Source organism: Nothobranchius furzeri, chromosome 14 (genome assembly GCF_043380555.1).
Source record: "Nothobranchius furzeri strain GRZ-AD chromosome 14, NfurGRZ-RIMD1, whole genome shotgun sequence".
Classification (NCBI taxonomy): Eukaryota; Metazoa; Chordata; class Actinopteri; order Cyprinodontiformes; family Nothobranchiidae; genus Nothobranchius; species Nothobranchius furzeri.
The window spans coordinates 50,647,775-50,668,473 of NC_091754.1; the positions used below are offsets into that span (position 1 = coordinate 50,647,775).

At 38.9% G+C, this 20,699-nt stretch overlaps 1 protein-coding gene across 3 annotated transcripts in view; it reads right to left on the minus strand.

Moving 5' to 3' along the window:
* The window catches only part of LOC107381071 (interleukin-1 receptor accessory protein-like 1), a 507,698-nt gene that overhangs the window by 20,886 nt on the left and 466,113 nt on the right, over positions 1–20,699 (minus strand). For all 3 annotated transcript variants that reach the window (XM_054743445.2, XM_015952561.3, XM_015952560.3), the window contains 2 exons: positions 19,878–20,023; positions 6,819–6,965 (listed from right to left, as the gene is read on the minus strand). In XM_054743445.2, coding sequence (XP_054599420.1) covers positions 6,819–6,965; positions 19,878–20,023 — 293 coding nt within the window. The remainder of the gene's footprint in view (positions 1–6,818; positions 6,966–19,877; positions 20,024–20,699) is intronic.

A 20,699-nucleotide genomic window follows, 5' to 3' on the forward strand; every position in this document is an offset into this window, starting at 1 on the left:
TCAGGAGAATGGAAAGGACGTCATGGAGATATCTTCTATACGAACGAGATAATGTGCTCTGGCTCCGGAGAAAAACAACTAAAACAATTCAAGCATGCAAGACGCAACTCCAAACACACTCACTCTCTTCTCCTGGGCAAACAACTCAAAGAAAGGTATATTCTTCAGATGAATCTGAATGATCACAGATCCCGGACAAGCCCCCATTATTACATTACAACTAGCTCAGACACCAAATCCAAACTAGCTATTAGGTTTTTTTAAACTGCACAAATCTACAGGAAAAACCCTGAAGAAAATGGGCTTAGAAAGTATTAAACAATGTCATAAACTATTATGTAATTTGAATTCAAATAAACACCTTTAACAAGACAACATTTGGGTAGATTATAAAGAAATTATGGCAGGACATTCAATTTTTAGATGATTACAAAAGCCTAGCTCGACAACAAATTAGTCATTAATGTGGAAAAGGAAAAGATGTGGTGCTGCGTAATGGAAAAGTCAGTTTAGTTGAATTTTCCCATTAATGAAATGAGATTTAAACTTTTTTTGTTAGGGATGTAAAATTAATGGAATTTGTATTTCAGTTTTGACTGCAGCCTTGAACACAAGAAAAAAATGAAAGTGACCCCCTCCTAAATTATAACAAAAATATTCCCTTTTCGCTCTGCAGACTGAAGCCTACTGCACACTGGAAGCATCAGTGGTGTGGAACGGCAGAAGGGCTAGACAGGAAATCACGCACGGTTTCAATGTAAAACAAAAAATATTTGCAAACTCGCATTCAGGCTCTCATAGCAGCTCTTCTTCATGTGAGTGATTGATCACACAGAAATTTAACTAGAAGTAATTTAAGGGGCTGTGATGGACTGGCTCTCTGTCCAGGGTGTGCCCCGCCTAATTGCGCATTGACCGCTGGAGATAGGCACCAGCCCCCCTGCGACCCTACGTGGACAAGCGGGTTCAGAAAATGGATGGATGGATGGATGGATAATTAAAGGGATCCAAGGTCCCCTAGCACACATATAAACTACCTGATCTTTGTAAGAGTGCCACCTGCAGGTGCACTGGTGTAATTCTTTCAGACATTGTAGCAAAGCAAATATTAATCGTAAATAATACTTCACATGATGCAAAAGTCTCACAGTTTAAAGAACAAGTTCACTTCCTTTTAAAAAAATCATTTGCAGTGGTCTCTAGTATAAATGAGTCAGTCTCTGTAGGATAAAAGCTCTGGCACTCCTGTTTCAGGAAGTAGAATACAGCCAGAGCAGAGGTGAGCAGAAGACAGCAGGATTTGCATTTTTATTTCCTGATATTCTGACATCTTCCCTCTGGTTGGCTAACAGCAATACAACTCTGTTTTATTTTTCAATGCTGATGTTTTATCACCACAAATAACAAAAGCCTGAAAGAGTTCTGCTTTGTGGTGGATTTGCTAATGCTAATGGTTGGCTTCTACTAGCCGAGACGTGCTCTGCTCTCTCCTGGAGGCTAAACCAACAATGGCCTTCCCCATCGTGAGCCTAGATGGATGAGTCCATGAATGTTAATTTACAGTGTGACGTGGATCTGAGTGGCTTTTCTAACCCAAGCGTTTCGCCATCGATATCGGCTAATGAAGGAATTAGGGGTAGAAGACAATTTAGACGTTGTGCCTGCATGTTAAACACAAGAGTGACCAATCATATTTAAAAAATAACAAAGAAAAAGTGGTTTCTGATTTAACTTTGTCTTTAACAAAAGTAAAGATATTGAGACCCATGTTAGCATAACGGCTAATATTAGCTTAGTTTTGGGTTATTAAATCACAAAGAACTGATGGGTGAAACAAAAGAGTTGTAAAAAGAAATATTTTTGTCCCCACACATTTTAGCGAAATTAAATAAAATATTCAAATTATATAAATATCAAATTGAAACACTTTAAGTAGTTGGTATACTTTAAACTGATGTCAGAATGCTACAAAATATCCCTTTTATTTGCGACTAAACAGCTCAATTCTGCCTCCTGCTGATAGAAATCTGTGTCTGCACTCTTTATAATGTGAACTCAGGAGTTTGACAACTCTGTGAGCATCAAATAACCACAAATTTAACAATAAACAAAATATGTATTACTGTGCAGAAGTAACCGATAGTACTGATTGGGTTAAAATCTGCGAGTTCCTCCAGTAGGAGATGATTGTTGGTGGTACCGACCACCTCTCTGGTAGCATTTAAACAAATACTGTGTAGGCAGATCAATGCCTTTTTAAATGCAGGTGATTCACTCGTCTGTGAAAAAGGTGAGTCACAAAGGCAGCAAGAACACCCCCCAACCATCCTCAGCATCTCTAGACAGCTGAGGGATTTACCTACGAACATGTGTTAGCACTCAGCACGTGCTCTCTGTCTGCCCACGGTTGGATGGTGAACTCTTGAACTCGTGGTAAAGAATGCCAGAGAGTCGGAGGGGTAATCTCTGCTGTAACGTCTCAGGACTCAGTCACGTTTAGAGGAGAGTGGTCCGGTGCTGCAGGAGCTGAAAGGATGGACTGCTAATGAGCAGCTGGGTGATTCTCAAACATCTCGTTTCATTTTTCATGACTCAGCCAACAGAATATGAGTTTGTATCAGAGCGTAAAACGTTGAGAAACTGGGTGATGCAAATTACGTGGATTACATGCTGAGGGATCCTTGAAGAAAGAGTTTTACACTAAGACCATCGTATGTTGAAAACCGACAGTTTCAGCTTTTTTGACAAAATTTTTTGTTAGGAGTTGAATTATGAGTTACAAATGACTCTCAACTACTACCGCATCTGCTTTTAGTTCAATATGTGTAAAACGACTGATTTACAACACGTTTATGTCAGCTCATACTAATTAGCTTACGTCTGCTAATGCTAATTAGCTGTGACGGCAATCTTAGCCTGATGTTACTCCAATTGTAAATCGGTTTCAGAGTACAACAAAAGATCACCTTCTAAGCTTTTGTGGAGTAAAATTAATGTTAAGTGACTGGTGATGACCTAAAACTGTAGAAATCCACTTTGGTCTTTAGCCACCTAGCCATTAGCTTATCAGTCTGTGAGCATTAGACCAATTCTCCAATCTGAGGTCAATCAAAGAGACTTGTACAATACCTAAGATGTAAAATTGTCAGATTTTTCTGAAAAACGACCAAAATATCTGAATTGTTGCTTTAAGATCAATTGTTAAAAACAAATATGTATTGTGTCACCACATGGTACGATTATGTACCACAGAGCAGCAATGGAGTTGTGTGTAATGAAACATGTGGATAGTGTATATGTTACTGAGGCAGCATGCATTAACGTTGCAGAGAACCTAAAAGGATTAATTAGCTCTAAGTTCCAGTGAACAAAGACGGAGCTTCATATTTCCAGACTGTGCTGACATTTATGGCAGTGTGTTGATGAGCTCCCACCTCGTCGTCTGTTGTCATCATGAGGCCCATTATTGATTCCAGTGACACCCACACAATGTGACAAGAGTACGCTCTTTAACTAAACTGCACTGCTGACATATAGTCATCCTTTTGCTAACGTACAAGTTTACATCTGGCAGAAGAACGAAGGACAGCGTTCAATTAAGATCGGAGAGGAAACGACGAAACTGTGGCACTTTCTTGGCAGGAGAAAACCACATCTCCCAGTCCAAGATAACAGCTTAGAGGATTGATGAAAAGCGTGTGTGTTTGAGTATCTCCTAAGTGTGGAGCACTGACAGTAAAATAAGGTATTTTATCAGATTAAAGCTTCAAATGACAATGTTCATATTTAGTATTAGGAATAAAATGAATCTAGAGATGTGATTCAAAACTAAATGTACAAAGTTGAATTCAGGGTAGCTGCAGATTTAAGGGAGCCAAATTTAAGACTTTTTAAGACCCTTTTTAAGGCCACTTTGACCAAATTTAAGCTATTTTAAAAATTAAATTTAAGCGATAATTTCCAGCTCTTGCCTGGAGCCGGTGCTAACCACGTCGCGAACGTGGGATTAGCCATCCAGTTACCATTGAACTTGCCCTTCCCCATGGTGCAAGCTCCCACTAGCTTAACCAGCTAATGTGTTCATCTAAAAAAATAGCCCCCTTTCACAACCAACTGACTGCGTACGGTTCCGCTTACGGCAACATCATACACAAAAAATGCTGAACACTAACTAGAGATTCACGAAAATTTTATAGAAATAAAAGAATCTTGTTTATTGGGTCTTTGGTCATTTAAGACCTTTGGAAACTGGATTTAAGGATTATTTGTCATTTTTAAGGACTTTTAAGGCCTTAAATTAGGAAAAGCTAATTTACGACTTTTTAAGACTTTTTAAGGACCCGCGGATACCCTGGAATTGAAATATTTATTTAAAAAAACATTAAGGTACATAAATCTAACATGCATAAAACTATTTAGAATCAGGTATTAAATATTTAAAATATTTAGACTTAAGAATTGAATATTTAGAACCAATCATTAAATATTTCAAGATTTAGAATCAAGAATTAAATATTTAGATTCAAGCATTAAATAAAAAATAATAAATCACAACTATACATTTATAGTTAAATATATATATAGTCAAACATGACATAAAGTTACATCAGAATTTTGAAATCTAATGTAAATGTGTTTTTTAAACTAAATATTTAACTAACATGCAAATTAGGTCCAAGTATCCTACCAAAATAAAAGCTGGAAGAAGGGAAAACATTTTTACTGTCTTGGACTCTATGAGCATGATTTTGTGTGTCCATCAAATTACGGTTCATTTAGCCAGAATCTGGGCCAGGGGTGCCTATGGCTGACCCGAGTCATGCAATCAAATAGAGATGTTAAAAATGTGCCAGAAATTTCTATATTCTCCAATATATTTTAAGTTTAAAATGTAGATGTAGTTTAATAATTTTATTCATGATCTAAATAAATATTTCCTTATATATTTACATTAAAAAAATTATTTAATTAGATTCTCAAGTTTAAAATTTCAATTAATATTTACAACTGATTAGAAATTTTAGACAATTTATTTTATATATTTTTCATTCAAAATATTTGAATGTAACTATTTGTTTAAATAAGATTCTAATAGTTTTGGTTTAATTTGAGATATTTAGATTTTATTCCAAAATGTTTTACCAATATACTTTTTTGTTTTCAAACATGTAAATTAAGATTTAGAGTCACTAACTAAAATTCAGTGTTACATATTTTGATTTGATTTATTTTATAGTTAGACTTGGTTCTAAATTTTATGTAATATGTTTAGATTGAGCTTATGTTAAAGTGCAAATATTTAGATTTGACTTAAAATTTAGATACAATTCTCAAAATGTATATTTTAATTTATGCTCTGATTTTATTCTGATATTTTTAGATTTCGCTTTATATTTAGTATTGGCTCTAAATATTTGAATAACTTTTAAAAAATCTCTAACTTCAAAATTGTAATTTGTTAATAAATGTGGTGAAAACCGACTTTAAAAAGACTGCATCTCTTTTATTGGTTATGAGGAGCTAAATATGACTTAACATAGAAGTCAGTTGATCTAAGCATTACTTTCCATTTGGGCACCCCATACTTACACATATTTTTTTCCCCTTTTCCTTTCTAGCAGTTACCATGGTGATGGGAGCTTGTTTAACCACCTCCTGCCAGAGCCTGTTTTATTTCCATCCAGCTGAAAGCTTTTAATCCATTCATCTACAAGTACACCATCACCAGAGCTCAGCTGTCTTGCGTCAGTGAGAGCGTGCACGCTCATGAGGTGGCGGTGAAGAGATCTAATGGGCCGCGGCGTAAAATACAAAGCATCAGGAGTCTCTGGAGAGCTCCGGTCTTATTGGAACTGATCCTCTTACGCTCAGGAACAAATTGAAAATCTGTTTCCCCTCTCTGAGCTCTCTGCGGTGGCACAGGTAAATGAGACAATTGCTGTTTGGCTTTTAACATCAAGGCCCAATGGGTTATAATTTACAAGGAAGCTCCGCCTCCTTTTCCACAACTGGAGATCTCAAAAAGTTTCACTTGTCAGCTGAAAATCAAAAAGGGAGCTAAAAGATTTTTTAGCTTTTAACAAACCGCCCTCTGGCCGCCTGTTTCCACTCTCTGAACTAATCTCATTCGCCCTGAATTCACCGGTACTACAGAGACTCATTACGGGGAAATCAAATTAAAACTCACCCCTTGTCTCAGTTTGATGCATTCTCACGCTATGACTCATCCACCAGGCCCAATCAAGGGCCTGCTTTCTCCTTTTACCGCTGCTGATGAGAGCTCGGAGTTAATGTTTTTGTCCGACACGGGGGGAGTGTATGGATTTGCTTTATAGGGTTTTCATCTCAACATATCGTTCTTCTACTAATGTGAAGCTAGCAAGCAGACAGGAGAAACCTTCCAGACCTAATTTACATATATTTATTTTCGAGGGTTATTTCCTATTATAAGAACAACAATTTACTGAATTTCTTTTTATTGTACGGCTCTAGGGAAGTGGGGAGAAGATTCCTGAATGAGAGAACAGGAAGAGCCAAGCAAGGCTTTTCTTCGGTGAGTAAATGAGTCATTTGAACTGATAAAATGTTTACATTTGCATAAAAACTGAGCCACCTGCCGCTCCATGAGAAGAAAAATAGCCCAGGTGTTTTCTAAATAAAAACAAACCCCGGTGCAGAGATGCTCCCATACTGGTCAGAATAGGAGGTTTGTTTCCGTTTGATGTATTCATGCTAATGCCTTGCTTTAGAAAGCTTTATTACTTTAGAAAAAAAATATTTAAAAAACTAGCCTCACAGGAAATCTTTCCTGATCTTACCCCCGTCGATGTCTTCGCTGCCAAAGTGGTTCCTGTAGAAGAGCATGAGCTCGATCCGGTAGCACTTGTAGAGAGTCACGAGGCAGATCATCAGAAGCAGGATGGCTCCCAGACCTCCAGCGAGCTCCACCGTGTACATCAACTCCGCTACAAGTCCCAAAGTTTGACACGGACAAGAAAAAAGACACACACACTGTTGAAATGATGCTTAGAGAATCACACCTACTGGAACCTGACGTCTGGCCAGATTTCCAGGCTAAAACCATAAAATCTCTTATTCTGGAACAAACAAGGTCATTTACATGCTGATGCAGAAACTCCAAACAAACAAGTAATATGCTAACACAACCTAACTACCCCCAGACAACTACACCATAAAACTATTAGCCGATGACTCTTGACTATCTTCTACAGTTAAAAAAACATAAAAGAAATAAACAGGAGTGGTAATATTTTCTATTTTACTACAAAAATGAGTGTTTTGAGTATCAGTCTCCGATTTAGTTAAGCCTGTCTTGATTGTATAGCTAGCTAGCACAGAGCTAGCTGTTTGTAGACTAAACACCTAAGGTCAGAATTTTATATTTCTAGTGAAACTGAGTAAATGTTTAAAAGACATTTGCATACTTTTTCTTTTAGAGGTTTGTGGTACTACAGTTATGTTGAGATGCTAATAATCTTTGATCTAAGCTAGCTGTTTGCTCTGCCCAACTAGAGGTAGCCTTTATTCCACAAAAGTGGCTTTTCTTCTTAGTGTTTGGACAAAAACATTGACATTAAGATGAGCTTTTTTGCCTTTTGTTTAATAGAAACACACAGCAACGCTCATTGCTAAGTTAAGTCATTATTTGTATTCAGTTAATTGAATACTGATGAATATTCAAATCATTTTGATTTAACTGAGATTTGTCCAAAATCCACCAACAGGCTTCTAGATAATTGGGAAATAAATGTGTTGTGTTTATTTATTGATTGATGTAATTAATGAAAACAACTATATTTTCATTTTTAGTTTATTGTGAGAAATTCTCCAAACAAACCTGCCCTTAACCTTCAACCATTGGGTTAGAAATCCTGGAAATCATTTTTCATCTCGTCACACCAAGGTTTGTTTTTGTGATGTGCTAAAAATAGAATCTTATAGATTTACTTTAATCTTCCCTTTGATCTCACGGTTTTCCGTGGCGGTATACAGGCGCACCATCCATAAGCAATCAATCAAAAGGTAACGCTCGATGCAGTCGAGACAGAATCTAATGTTAAAGGACTTCACATTGTTGGTAAACGGATTTCTATACATCCACCCGAGGTTTTCATTTCAATCTTTTTCGCTTTTCCTCTCCATCTTTTCATCATTCCGGCTGGATTGGATTCAGAAGCCACATAACTCAAAGCTGAAGCGTTATGCCTCGTGGATTGACTTGGATCAATCAATCAAATTTTATTTGAATAGCACTTTCCACAACCTTAATGGAAGCCAAAGGTGCTGAACACCATAGAAAAACACAGACATCCTAAGAATTAAAAGGAGGATAAAAATAACATGAGAACAATAAATAGATAAACACAAGTAAGAGCATTGAAAGCAACGTGAACTGAAAACCATTAAAACATAAAGGCAGAGTCAAAGATGACGTTGGGGGAAGTTAACAAGTAAAAATGGGTTTTCAAGTGAGACTTCAACGCCTGAAGAGATGGAGCCCGCTTTACTGCCAGAGAGAGCTCGTTCCAGAGGCGATAAAGGGTAATATTATTGAATAACCAAATTCTGAAGGAAGCAGTGCAGCATGTGATGAATCATCCTGCCTTATTTATGAAGGTGTGTTATTTGTATGGAGTCTGGAAGGGAAACATGGACTTTATCTAGGTGCTGTTCACAGAACCATTTACCCTTGACATATGCAGTATTGTGTGCTGGAGGGACTTAAGAGTAATGATCAAACCAAGCACACCATTGTTTTTCTTGTGAAATTCTCAATAAGTTTGATGTGTCACATGACTCTCTTCCTGTTGAAAAAACAAAAGTTGGATCCAAGATGGCCAACTTCAAAATGGCCACCATGGTCACCACCTATCTTGAAACGTTTGCCTCCTCACATATACTAATATGCCACAAACAGGACGTTAATATCACCAACCATTCCTATTTTATGAAGGTGTATCCATATAAATGGCCCAACCTGTGCACACATATATACAGTATATATATATATATATATATATATATATATATATATATATATATATATATATATATATATATATATATATATATATATATATATACAGTATATATATACAGTATATATATATATATATATATATATATATATATATATATATACAGGTGCTGGCCAGTAAATTAGAATATCATCAAAAGGTTGAAAATATTTCAGTAATTCCATTCAAAACGTGAAACTTGTACATTATATTCATGCAATGCACACAGACCAATGTATTTCCGATGTTTATTACGTTTAATTTTGATATTTATAGGTGACAACCAATGAAAACATCAAATCTGGTATCTCAGAAAATTAGAATATTCTAAAGGCCAATGAAAAAATGTTTGTTTCTCTAATGTTGGCCAACTGAAAAGAATGAACATGAAAAGAATGTGCATGTATAGCACTCAATACTTAGTCGGGGCTCCTTTTGCCTCAATAACTGCAGTAATGCGGCGTGGCATGGACTCGATCAGTCTGTGGCACTGCTCAGGTGTTATGAGAGCCCAGGTTGCTCTGATAGTCGTCTTCAGCTCCTCTGCATTGTTGGGTCTAGCGTATTGCATCCTCCGCTTCACAATACCCCATAGATTTTCTATGGGGTTAAGGTCAGGCGAGTTTGCTGGCCAATCAAGGACAGGGATACCATGGTCCTTGAACCAGGTGCTGGTGGTTTTGGCACTGTGTGCAGGTGCCAAGTCCTGTTGAAAGGTGAAGTCTGCATCCCCATAAAGTTGGTCAGCAGCAGGAAGCATGAAGTGCTCTAAAACTTCCTGGTAGACGGCTGCATTGACCCTGGACCTCAGGAAACAGAGTGGGCCAACACCGGCAGATGACATGGCACCCCACACCATCACTGACGGTGGAAACTTTACACTGGACCTCATGCAACGTGGATTCTGTGCTTCTCCGCTCTTCCTCCAGACTCTGGGTCCTTGATTTCCAAAGGAAATGCAGAACTTGCTTTCATCAGAAAACATAACTTTGGACCACTCAGCATCAGTCCAGTCCTTTTTGTCCTTGGCCCAGGCGAGACGCTTCTTGCGCTGTTTCTTGTTCAAGAGTGGCTTGACACACGGAATGCGACACCTGAATCCCATGTCTTTCATGAGTCTCCTCGTGGTGGTTCTTGAAGCGCTGACTCCAGCTGCAGTCCACTCTTTGTGGATCTCCCCCACATTTTTGAATGGGTTTGTCGTCACAATTCTCTGCAGGGTGCGGTTATCCCTAGAGCTTGTACACTTTTTTCTACCACATTTTTTCCGTCCCTTCGCCTGTCTGTTAATGTGCTTGGACACAGAGCTCTGCGAACAGCCAGCTTCTTTAGCAATCACCTTTTGTGTCTTGCCCTCCTTGTGCAAGGTGTCAATGATTGTCTTTTGGACAGCTGTTAAGTCAGAAGTCTTCCCCATGATTGTGGTGCCTTCAAAACAAGACTGAGGGACCTTTTAAAGGCCTTTGCAGGTGTTTTGAGTAAATCAGCTGATTAGAGTGGCAGCAGGTGTCTTCTATATTCAGCCTTTTCAGAATATTCTAATTTTTTGAGATACCAAATTTGGAGTTTTCATTAGTTGTCACTTATGAATATCAAATTTAAATGTAATGAACATTGGAAATACATTGGTCTGTGTGCATTGCATGAATATAATGTACAAGTTTCACGTTTTGAATGGAATTACTGAAATATTTTCAACCTTTTGATGATATTCTAATTTACTGGCCAGCACCTGTATATATATATATATATATATATATATATATATATATATATATATATATATATATATATATATATATATATATATATGTATACACACACATTGAGGAACATAAATATTTGAACACCTTGCAATTTTGCAAGTTCTCTCACTTAGAAATCATGGAGGGGTCTGAAATTCACATTGTAGGTGCATTCCCACTGTGAGACAGAATGTAAAAAAAATAAATCAGGAAATCACATTGTATGAATTGTAAATAACTTATTTGTTTTGCACTGCTGGACACAAGTATTTGAACACCTGGCAAGAATTCTGAGAGTAACAACTCTGCCTTTAAAGAGCAAGTCAGCCCCTACCAGAGTATTACTCCACTCCCACTTCCTGCTTGAAAAATGCAACAAATGCTGTTGCCTAGCAGACCGAGAGGGCGGAGCTGCTAACAAATACACACACAGGCTCACAATGATATTGTGACATCATATGGTACTAGCTAACATTCTAGGACACCTCTTAGCCAATAGTGATGGCAGATTTAAATTCAAATGCAGTGCAGAGTTTTTACCTGACAACGGCACAACACTGACAGTTTCAGGCAGAACATTAAAATTTTAACTAAAATGCACTAAAGTGCAAAACTATTGACTGCACTTGTCTGCAGCACGATTAGACACGCATTTATGTAGTTTATCAGAAAAAAACAGTTGATTTGGGGGTGACTTGCTCTTTAAGAAGATCACTTCTACTCCACTTAGTAATCTTAATTAGTAGCACCACCTGTCCACCCCACAGTCAGTCAGTCAGACTCCAACTACTACCATGGGCAAGACCAAGGAGCTGTCAAAAGAAGCCAGAGACAAAATCGTGGACCTCCACAAGACTGGAAAGGGCTACGGGGAAATTGCCAAGCAGCTTAGTAAAAATAGATCAACTGTTGGAGCAACTGTCAGAAAATGGAAGAGGCTAAAGACAACTGTCAGTCTCACTCGGACTGGGGCTCCATACAAGATCTCATCTCGTGGGGTGTCACAGGTGATAAGAAAGGTGAGGAATCAGCCCAGAATTACACAATTCAATTCAATTCAAAAATACTTTATTGGTCCCAGAGGGAAATTAGAGTCTCAGTACACACAATTCTGAGATCAGACATACATACATAGACACATGACAAGAACTGTGGCCATTCGCAACCCGAGTAGCGCTACTGTAATAGATCAAGAGGGTTTACATGAGGATAGAGTCAGGGGGAAGGAAAAAAAGGCACTTTAGAGTTACCCTCCACAGAGAGGGTAGCTTTGCTATGCAAAAAAAAAAAAAAAAAAAAAAAAACTCAGACAGATATGCACACAGACTTCAGCCATTACACAACAGAAGTGTCCACTAGGTGGGGAGGTAGGATTGGGACTCTCCTCACTTCGGTGCGTGCAGCCGCATGGAGCAGCACTCATCACCTCCGTTTGGACAGGGGAGGGAGATAATGGGTTAGAGAGCACAGTGACTCCTAGATACGGTTCCACGGCCTTCATCAGTCGCAGTCCCGCGCAGACTGGGATAGGGAGAAAGAGTTTCCATAGCTACAGCAACATTCCACATTTCTTCTGAGGGGGGAGTTATCACTTCAGCCTCACAGGCTCTAAGGGCACCAGATTCAGATAAGAATTATTTTGGGGACAGGCAGAGATAATTTCCTCTCTGCCTTAGAGTTCTGTTGGTCTTCAACCCCTCTAGATCCAATAATGGTGCAATTAATCAATCCCAATCCGTGCTGATCCGTCAACTCTCTCCTTGATGGAATCCACCTTCTGTGTCAGAGCCAGAATCTCGGCCAAAGTTCCAAGCTTACGACTCATCTCGACAATTACATGAGTTTGTGCATTCACAGCGCGATGCATTCCATCCCTGAGCTCCGGGATTGAGCCAATATTCCTTGAAAGCTTGTTAATTTTCCGGTAAGCCAGGTAACCGCTCAGGCCAAACAGCAGGAATCCCGACACCAAAACGACGAATATCCAAACATCTTCAGAATCCTCTACAGACAGTTGAGAAAGGCATATCAGGTTCCACTTTTTCCAGGAGTCCATGATATACCCAGCTGGCTCTGTCCCAGAGGGGCATCCGGGAGCCCCTTCTCCCGTTCTCATCGTTGAAAAAATGTTGTCAATCGCGTTGAGAGACCAACTGACCAGATCCATTTTAAATTATTTCCAGTTTCCAGAAAAAATGTAGAAGCGCTGTGCACAGACAGGACAAAGAGCCTTGGGATAAGGAGGGAGGGAGAGGAGAAAAAAGCGTCTGTACTCTCCAAGAGCCGGAAGAAGAGCCAGGAGGAGCTGGTCAATGACTTGAAGGGAGCTGTGACCACAGTTTCAAAGGTCCCTGTTGGTAGAACACTAAGCCATCATGGTTTCAAATCACGCTTTGCACGAAAGGTTCCCCTGCTCAAGTCATCACATGTCCAGGCCCGTCTGCAGTTTGCCAATGACCATCTGGATGATCCAGAGGAGGCATGGGAGAAAGTAATGTGATCAGATGAGACGAAAGTAGAACTTTTTGGTCTAAACTTCACTCGCCGTGTTTGGAGGAAAAAGAAGGAGTTGCATCCAAAGAACACCTTCCCTACTGCGAAGCATGGGGGTGGAAACATCATGCTTTGGGGGTGCTTTTCTGCGAAGGGGACAGGATTAATGGGGTCATATGTTGTGACATTTTGAGCAACAACCTCCTTCCATCAGTCAAGAGCATTGAAGATGGGTCGTGGCTGGGTCTTCCAACATGACAATGACCCGAAGCACACAGCCAGGATAACCAAGAAGCGGCTCCATAAGAAGCATATCAAGGTTCTGGAGTGGCCTAGCCAGCCTCCAGACCTAAATCCAATTGAAAATCTTTGGAGAGAGCTGAAACTACGTGTTGCTCAGCACCAGCCCCTGAACCTGACAGATCTAGAGAAGATCTGTGCAGAAGAGTGGGCCAAAATCCCTGTTGCAGTTTGTGCAAACCTGGTCAAGAACTAGAGGAAACGTTTGATCTCTGTAATTGCAAACAAAGGCTTCTGTACCAAATATTAATACTGATTTTGTCAGGTGTTCAAATACTTATGTGCAGCAGTGCAAAACAAATAAATTCTTTACAAATCATACAATGTGATCTCCTGATTTTATTTTACATTCCGTCTCTCACAGTGGGAATGCACCTACAATGTGAATTTTAGACCCCTCCATGATTTCTAAGTGGGAGAACTTGCAAAATCGCAAGATGTTCAAATACTTATGTTCCTCACTCTATCTATCTATCTATCTATCTATCTATCTATCTATCTATCTATCTATCTATCTATCTATCTATCTATCTATCTATCTACATATATACATACATATATATATATACATACATATATATATATATATATATATATATATGTATGTATATATATATATATATATATATATATATATATATATATATATATATATATATATATATATATATATATATATATATATATATGTATATTCCCAGAGGGACAAACCAGGCTGAGATAGGAAGTATCTCAAACTGAAATATTCACATTGCATAACATTTATTATCTTTAAATTAAGGAACTTCTCAAATTCAGTGAATTTTCTGATTTTTTTGCCCAGAGAAAAATCAAAAAACGTAGAGCTCGGGTCATAAAGAGCAACAATCAGCCTCAAATGATTTGGTAAAAAAGCAAAACAAGACAAATACATAAATAAAGGAATGGTTAAATGTTACCAAGAACATGTTCATAAACCCATTCGGCATGCCAGAAAGAATGCACTCACTTTAATGTTCGTGAGGCAAAATACGAACAAGTTCAGTTCACGTTCACCCAAAATAAATAAATAAATAAATAAATAAATAAATAAATAAAACGAGTTTGCAAACAATCGTTCAACGAACACGTTCAGGCACAACACTGGGTGTGAGTAGAGCAGGGCAGCTCTCAGTCGTCAAATCTGCAAAACAAGCTAGCTTTTAAACACAAACATGGTCAAGGAAACCTCACCTCTCTCGTAGACCTTAATTCCTAGGCCACATCCGCCTGATACCAGAACCCGCATTGCCACAGTAAACGAGAAAGCGCTAAACAGCATTCACTGTTTTCTAGGTTCAAACATCTTGTGGTTTCTTTCACTTCAAATGGAGTTTTTTTGGGACTCTAAAGCTGAAGTGGCAGAAGCCGGCTGTTTCTCCTCTGATTTTTTTGAGCAGAGAACCAGTGGTGATCTGTTGCTAAATGCCTGAGCGTGTAATGAGTGGAGGATGGGCAGTGATTCGGTTTGGATGGAACCGAACGGTCCAAACTTTGGTTTCAGACCGAGCCGTGTTATTGGCTGACATTTTCAGACGATTGCAAGAGAACCACTTTGTTATTTTTTCGTCTTTTTTTAATCTCCACAAACTATTTATAGCTACTCTATGTTAGAAAGTTGTTAAGAGCAGTGTTGTGCCCGAACGCATTCACTGAACGACCGTTTGTGAATTTGATTGTTTTTTTTTTTCGTGAACGTGAACTGAACTCGTTCGTATTTTGCCAGATGAACGTAAAAGTGAGTGCGTTTGTCCTGGCGTGCGTGAACGGGTTTACGAACGAGTTCTTTCGCCGTTCTAGCTCCAGTTCTCCACGGAGCTTTTCCGGAACTAAAGCCTAGCTAAAACTTCCTGTTAACCATAGAGTTTATAAAAAGTAGAACCTGTAAATGCGGCCAAACATAGGCAGTAGCGGTTGGTGCGGCGTCTACTTTTCTACGTCTTTGCTGTGTGCAGGAGTCAAAGTTCATTCAGAAAAATTGAAAGGGGACTTAACTGAAAGATTATACATTTTGTAATGATTTGCACTTTTAATATTGCACTTTCAGTTTGCTACCTCAGCCTGCTTCCTAAGATTGTTTAATAATTTCCCATAAAAAACTGTTCAAATAATATTTTCCCTATGTTATTGATACTGTAGGGTAAAAACGGCTGCTGGGTATGAGTGTGGATTGAACGGGTGCCAACTATTGGAAAATTATTTCATAAGATATATATATATATATATATATATATATATATATATATATATAGGAGAAAAATGAACTATGAACTAGTTCATTTTTAGAACAGTGAACTAAGTTCTAAATTTTTTCTAGTATGAACTAAGAAACGAACTAGTTTGTTTTTAAAATGAACTCTCCCAACACTGATTAAGAGGCATGAACATTTTGTTCTAAGCTAGCTGGTTTAGCAGATTTGCTGTTGTAGATTTAACCAACCATAGCTCTGTGATCCATTGAGTTGCCTGTTCAAACCCAGCTCATCTCCTTTTTCATGATCCAACCTCTACCTTCAAGGCCTTTTCACCAGTTTCCTGTCTGATGCCACTCCATCTTTAGCAGCCCAACATCTCCTCCTGGCTACGCCTCACAAAGTCTGGGTGGTCAGCCTTCATCGGCTGACTAATGCGGAGCAGTAAAAGGCTGAATTGACTGCAGAGCACGCATAAACACAGATGGAGAAGACTCGGCCACGTCGCTATACATCACTGATGTGCGTCTAACTTCTTTGTAAGTGTGCAATGCCCAGCCCACCACGGTGGCCATCAGGCTGACAGCTCCCATGATGAGGGATGAGGTTCTTGAGAGCTAACGAGCGTGGCTCGTGCCGCTTCATCACGCTTGTCTGGTGATGACCTTCATTCAAACCTGCCCGATGGACGCATGTGCACGCGCACAAACAAAAGAACAAAAAAATACCACTCGTCTCCTCTGAGAGAGGTGCTACGGCTAACAACAACATCTGGAAACTGTTTAGTCTGACTATTATCATTTAAAAATGGTTCTTGTCAGACTTGAGCTTAAATAAGCTGAAAAGCAGCAACAGTTTCATGCAACACTGTCATCAATATCCTTCCTTCATAAAGGTGCCTTTTTTCATTCAAACACTTTAGTTTAATGCTAATCATTCATTAAAACAGTAAAAAATTGGCATTTAAAGAAATCTAGTAGACGGTAAAGTGTATTATTTTTAGATTTTAATATGTATTAGTCAAAAACTATCAACTACAAGACAAGTGAGACCAAAGATGTCCAGAGTTGTAAAAATCAGCATTGGAATCAGCTTTTGATAAAAAAAAATTTTTACCAGAAAATTTCAACTAAATACTCAATTTCTTCCATGTAATATTTACAAAACAGAGAAGTCATGACCACAAAAGCCCCCGACAGGGAAAACAATTGTAGCTGATCACTTGAAAATGTCTTGATTTATAGTTAGGCTTTTTTCAACTCTATAAATATTTAATTAACAATTTTTTAAAGTTTTAATCAGGATTCATACAAATTTAAAAACCATAAATATGTAAATCTTAGGGCTGGGTGTACAGATCCATAAAGCCTCAAGGACTAAACTAGAATTATTGACTTTTTTCTGTTTATATTATTGTTTTAAATCAATCTGCTGGCGAAGGTTCTCAGTCCTCCAGGTCATAGTAGTCCAAAGGGGATCAAATGAAGGCAACTAGACTTTGTTGGTTTCTTGAAGAAGTTTCTCTTCACATCTGAGGAGCTTTGTCAGTTCTGACTAGAATGTGGAAGAGTCAAGCTGTAGCTGTCTATTGTTGCTTAACGGGCAGAAACTACATATGAATACCCCTCCCCCCTGAAACCAAGATAGCAAATTTTGATGTGTATAAAGCAAAACGTTACATTTATGATGAAGAGAAAAACAAAATAGTCTGCTTCATAAACCAGTCACCTACTTTACTGAGTTATAAAAAATTGGTATTGGCCATAAAAACCCCTAATAAGCCAAATTCTGTCAAAACCTTTACTTCCTCTGTGTGGTACTTAACAGGAAAATGGTACAACTGTAACTCCTGTATTCTAGCATTTATCTAGTTTTGACAGAAAAGGTTACGCAAACAGAAGCTGAGGAGATAAGATCACAATTTAAAAAAGAAAAGCTTCTAGATCGCATTGTGGATTCATTTTGATTGCTTTTTCCTGAGGCCAAAATCAAACATCAAAAATGAATTGGCTTGCGTGGTTTCTCTAAATCGGCACTGGAATCAGTCGCAGAAAAACTCTTAATCAGTGGAATTAAATAAATAAATCCACTACAACTACTTTACAATCAGCAGATTAAGCTGTAGCAACTCAACTCTCATTTCCGGTGCCTTAAATATTCAAATAACTAGACAGAAAATGTCTCTTCTAGATTCTAAATTTCATTCTCGGTATAATCTCATAAAGCTTTCCAAAGAATAGGTATAAATATGTATCACGCCCAATGGCTAACTCATAAAATTAACCATGTTTTCTTTTTTATCTTTAGCTTTCTGAAGTTAATAGTTTGTAAAAACACGTAAATATGAACTGTGGACTCTGGATTCTAAAAATCTGTATCCGTCTTGTTGGTTGACCTCCACTTCTCCCTCCTGCGTTACTTCTCAGCTCACATCTGTGGACAGCCCAGTGAGCCAGCTGCTCCTCAGGCTGCATGGATTAGAGCGGGGTGGTTCTCCATATTGTAGCGATGGCGCAGTGGGACAGATCAAGGCAAATGAGCTGTTATAGACTAAGGCCCTGTCCACACGTAGCCGGGGATCTGCCAAAACGTAGATATTTTTCTACGTTTTGGCCTGTCATCCACACGAAAACGGAGTTTTTTCACACGAAAAAGGATCTTTTTAAAAACTCCGGCCAAAGTGAAGATCTGCGTTTTCTCCGTTTTGGGTGTCTGCATGTGGACAGACAAAACCGGAGTTTTAAGGTCCGCAACGTCACTTTCCGCGACAAAAAAATGCTGGCATCACGTGTGCGACCTGTGTTTACACTAGCCGACAGCATGGATGCCCTCAGAGAATTGTCCAAGCGCTTTTTGCTTGTTTGTTTTTGCAAGCAGAATCACTGCTCCTTGCGGAAGACCACAGACGAAGGACGAGGTTAAGAACGGGGGAAGTACTGCCGCCTACAGGTCTGGCATGTCCATAACAACGTATTTATCCGGGTACGTGTGGACAGAGTTTTTTTTTTAAACGAGGTGGTGTGGATGCAAGTTTTTGGAGGGGCGGATATTCGTTTTTAAAAAAAACCCGGCTACGTGTGGACTAGGTCTAAAAAGCTGGATTTGACGGAGGCACGTGGCAGAGGGCGATTCATCACCTCTTCTCTGCCCTGCATCTCTGTTGAGAGGGTAGTGAGAGCAGAGGCAAAAAGCCCAAAAAGAGTTAAAAGTTGTTGCTGCTGCATGTAAAAAAAACAGCATCCTGGATTTTTATGCCCCATATGTTAAGGATGCAACTGTCACAAAAACTGGTTTTAAATGAAATATGCAACAACAGCAAAACAGAAGTGGATCAGGCATGTCCAAAGAGCAGCTCGTGGGCCATTAGTGGCCCTTGGAGTGATTTTGTTTGGCTTCCAGTTGCATTTGCAGAATGTTAAAGTTAGTGAGATCCTTTCAGAGGATTAGGCTCATTTCTCACCTATTTTTAGGAGTTGGAAAGAGGATCTTAAAATAATTTTGCTAAATCAAACAGAACAAAAATCCCATATATTTGAGGACCGTGAGGATTTTCTAATTCAGGGTTTTGGCCCTTGTCTCTAAAGGTTTGGACACCCGTGAAGTAGATGGATTTTTGCAGCTTTTTCTCATTTTTTTGGGAACAATCTTCTGCAGACACTTTATGCAGAATTTAAGATTTGACCGTGCAGTGCTAAGCTCTTTATTGCAGCAAATGTTGAGGAACTAGGCCGGCATCAAAGCTGGATCTGAGGCTTTAAAGAGGGGAGAAGGATCTTACTATGTAAATGTATTCAACACTTAAAGGCTGCAGCTAACACACACACACACACACACACACACACACACACACACACACACACACACACACACACACACACACACACACACACACACACACACACACACACACACACACACACACACAAAACCCTCTCAGAATCACACTAAAACAATGAGAAAACCCTTTTATAAAATGAAACAACAAAAGCATTGTGCTTCAGAAATCATCCTGAAGGATATTTGGAGTTCAGGCTTCACGAGGAAGAGTTTTCTCCCAATTTGACTTTTCATGTGCAAAGATTCTGACTCACCTTTCTTGGTGAGCTGAACGTTGGCCTGCCGCCGCCCGTGACCATTCTCCACGTAGCAGGAGTAGTTGCCCAGGTCGCTCTCCTCCAGAGCATCGATGGTCAGGGAGATGGAGACCTCCTGCTCCCCCAGGTGCTCCCGGATTGTCCTGCAGGGGGAGCAAGAACATAAAGTGAGGCATGGACGCAGACGATCGCTGCTGTGAAACTAACAGATGGATCTACTACTGTATCCTGTTTGTCGCTCTGAATTATCCACAACATGAACACCTGGAAACACTTTTCTGAAATGTGTTTCTAGTTTCTAGTCAAAATCTTCCCATTAGTTTATGTGGTGGGGGCGGGGCTCGAACATGATCCTGCAGCCAGCCACTAGGGGGCTGCTGTGTGTCGTTTACTTCAAATACAGCTAATGACTTATCTGATTTAAACAATTGCATTTTTAACTGTATTCCATTGCTACAATCTTTATATCTATCATTGATAAAATACAGTTTAATAGGTGTCAAAAAATGTTAAAAAGGTAAAAATAATTTGGTCTCTATAATGTTTTTGATCTACAAAATCACTTGTTAACTTGGTGTTTAGCTGTAGGCTCATGCCGTGTATTTTATCATTACATCTATTTTTATTTACCAGCAGAGGAAGAGGATGTATCTAGAAACATGGAAAGTGCTACTACTAGTTCATGTGTTTAATTAATTATAGATTCACTAAGATAAAGATAATGAAGTTTATCTCTTACTAAACAAAATTTTTACTAAGACATCAAAATGCAGCCATAGCCATAGAAACACTGCTTGGTGTGTGTGTGTGTGTTCTTGT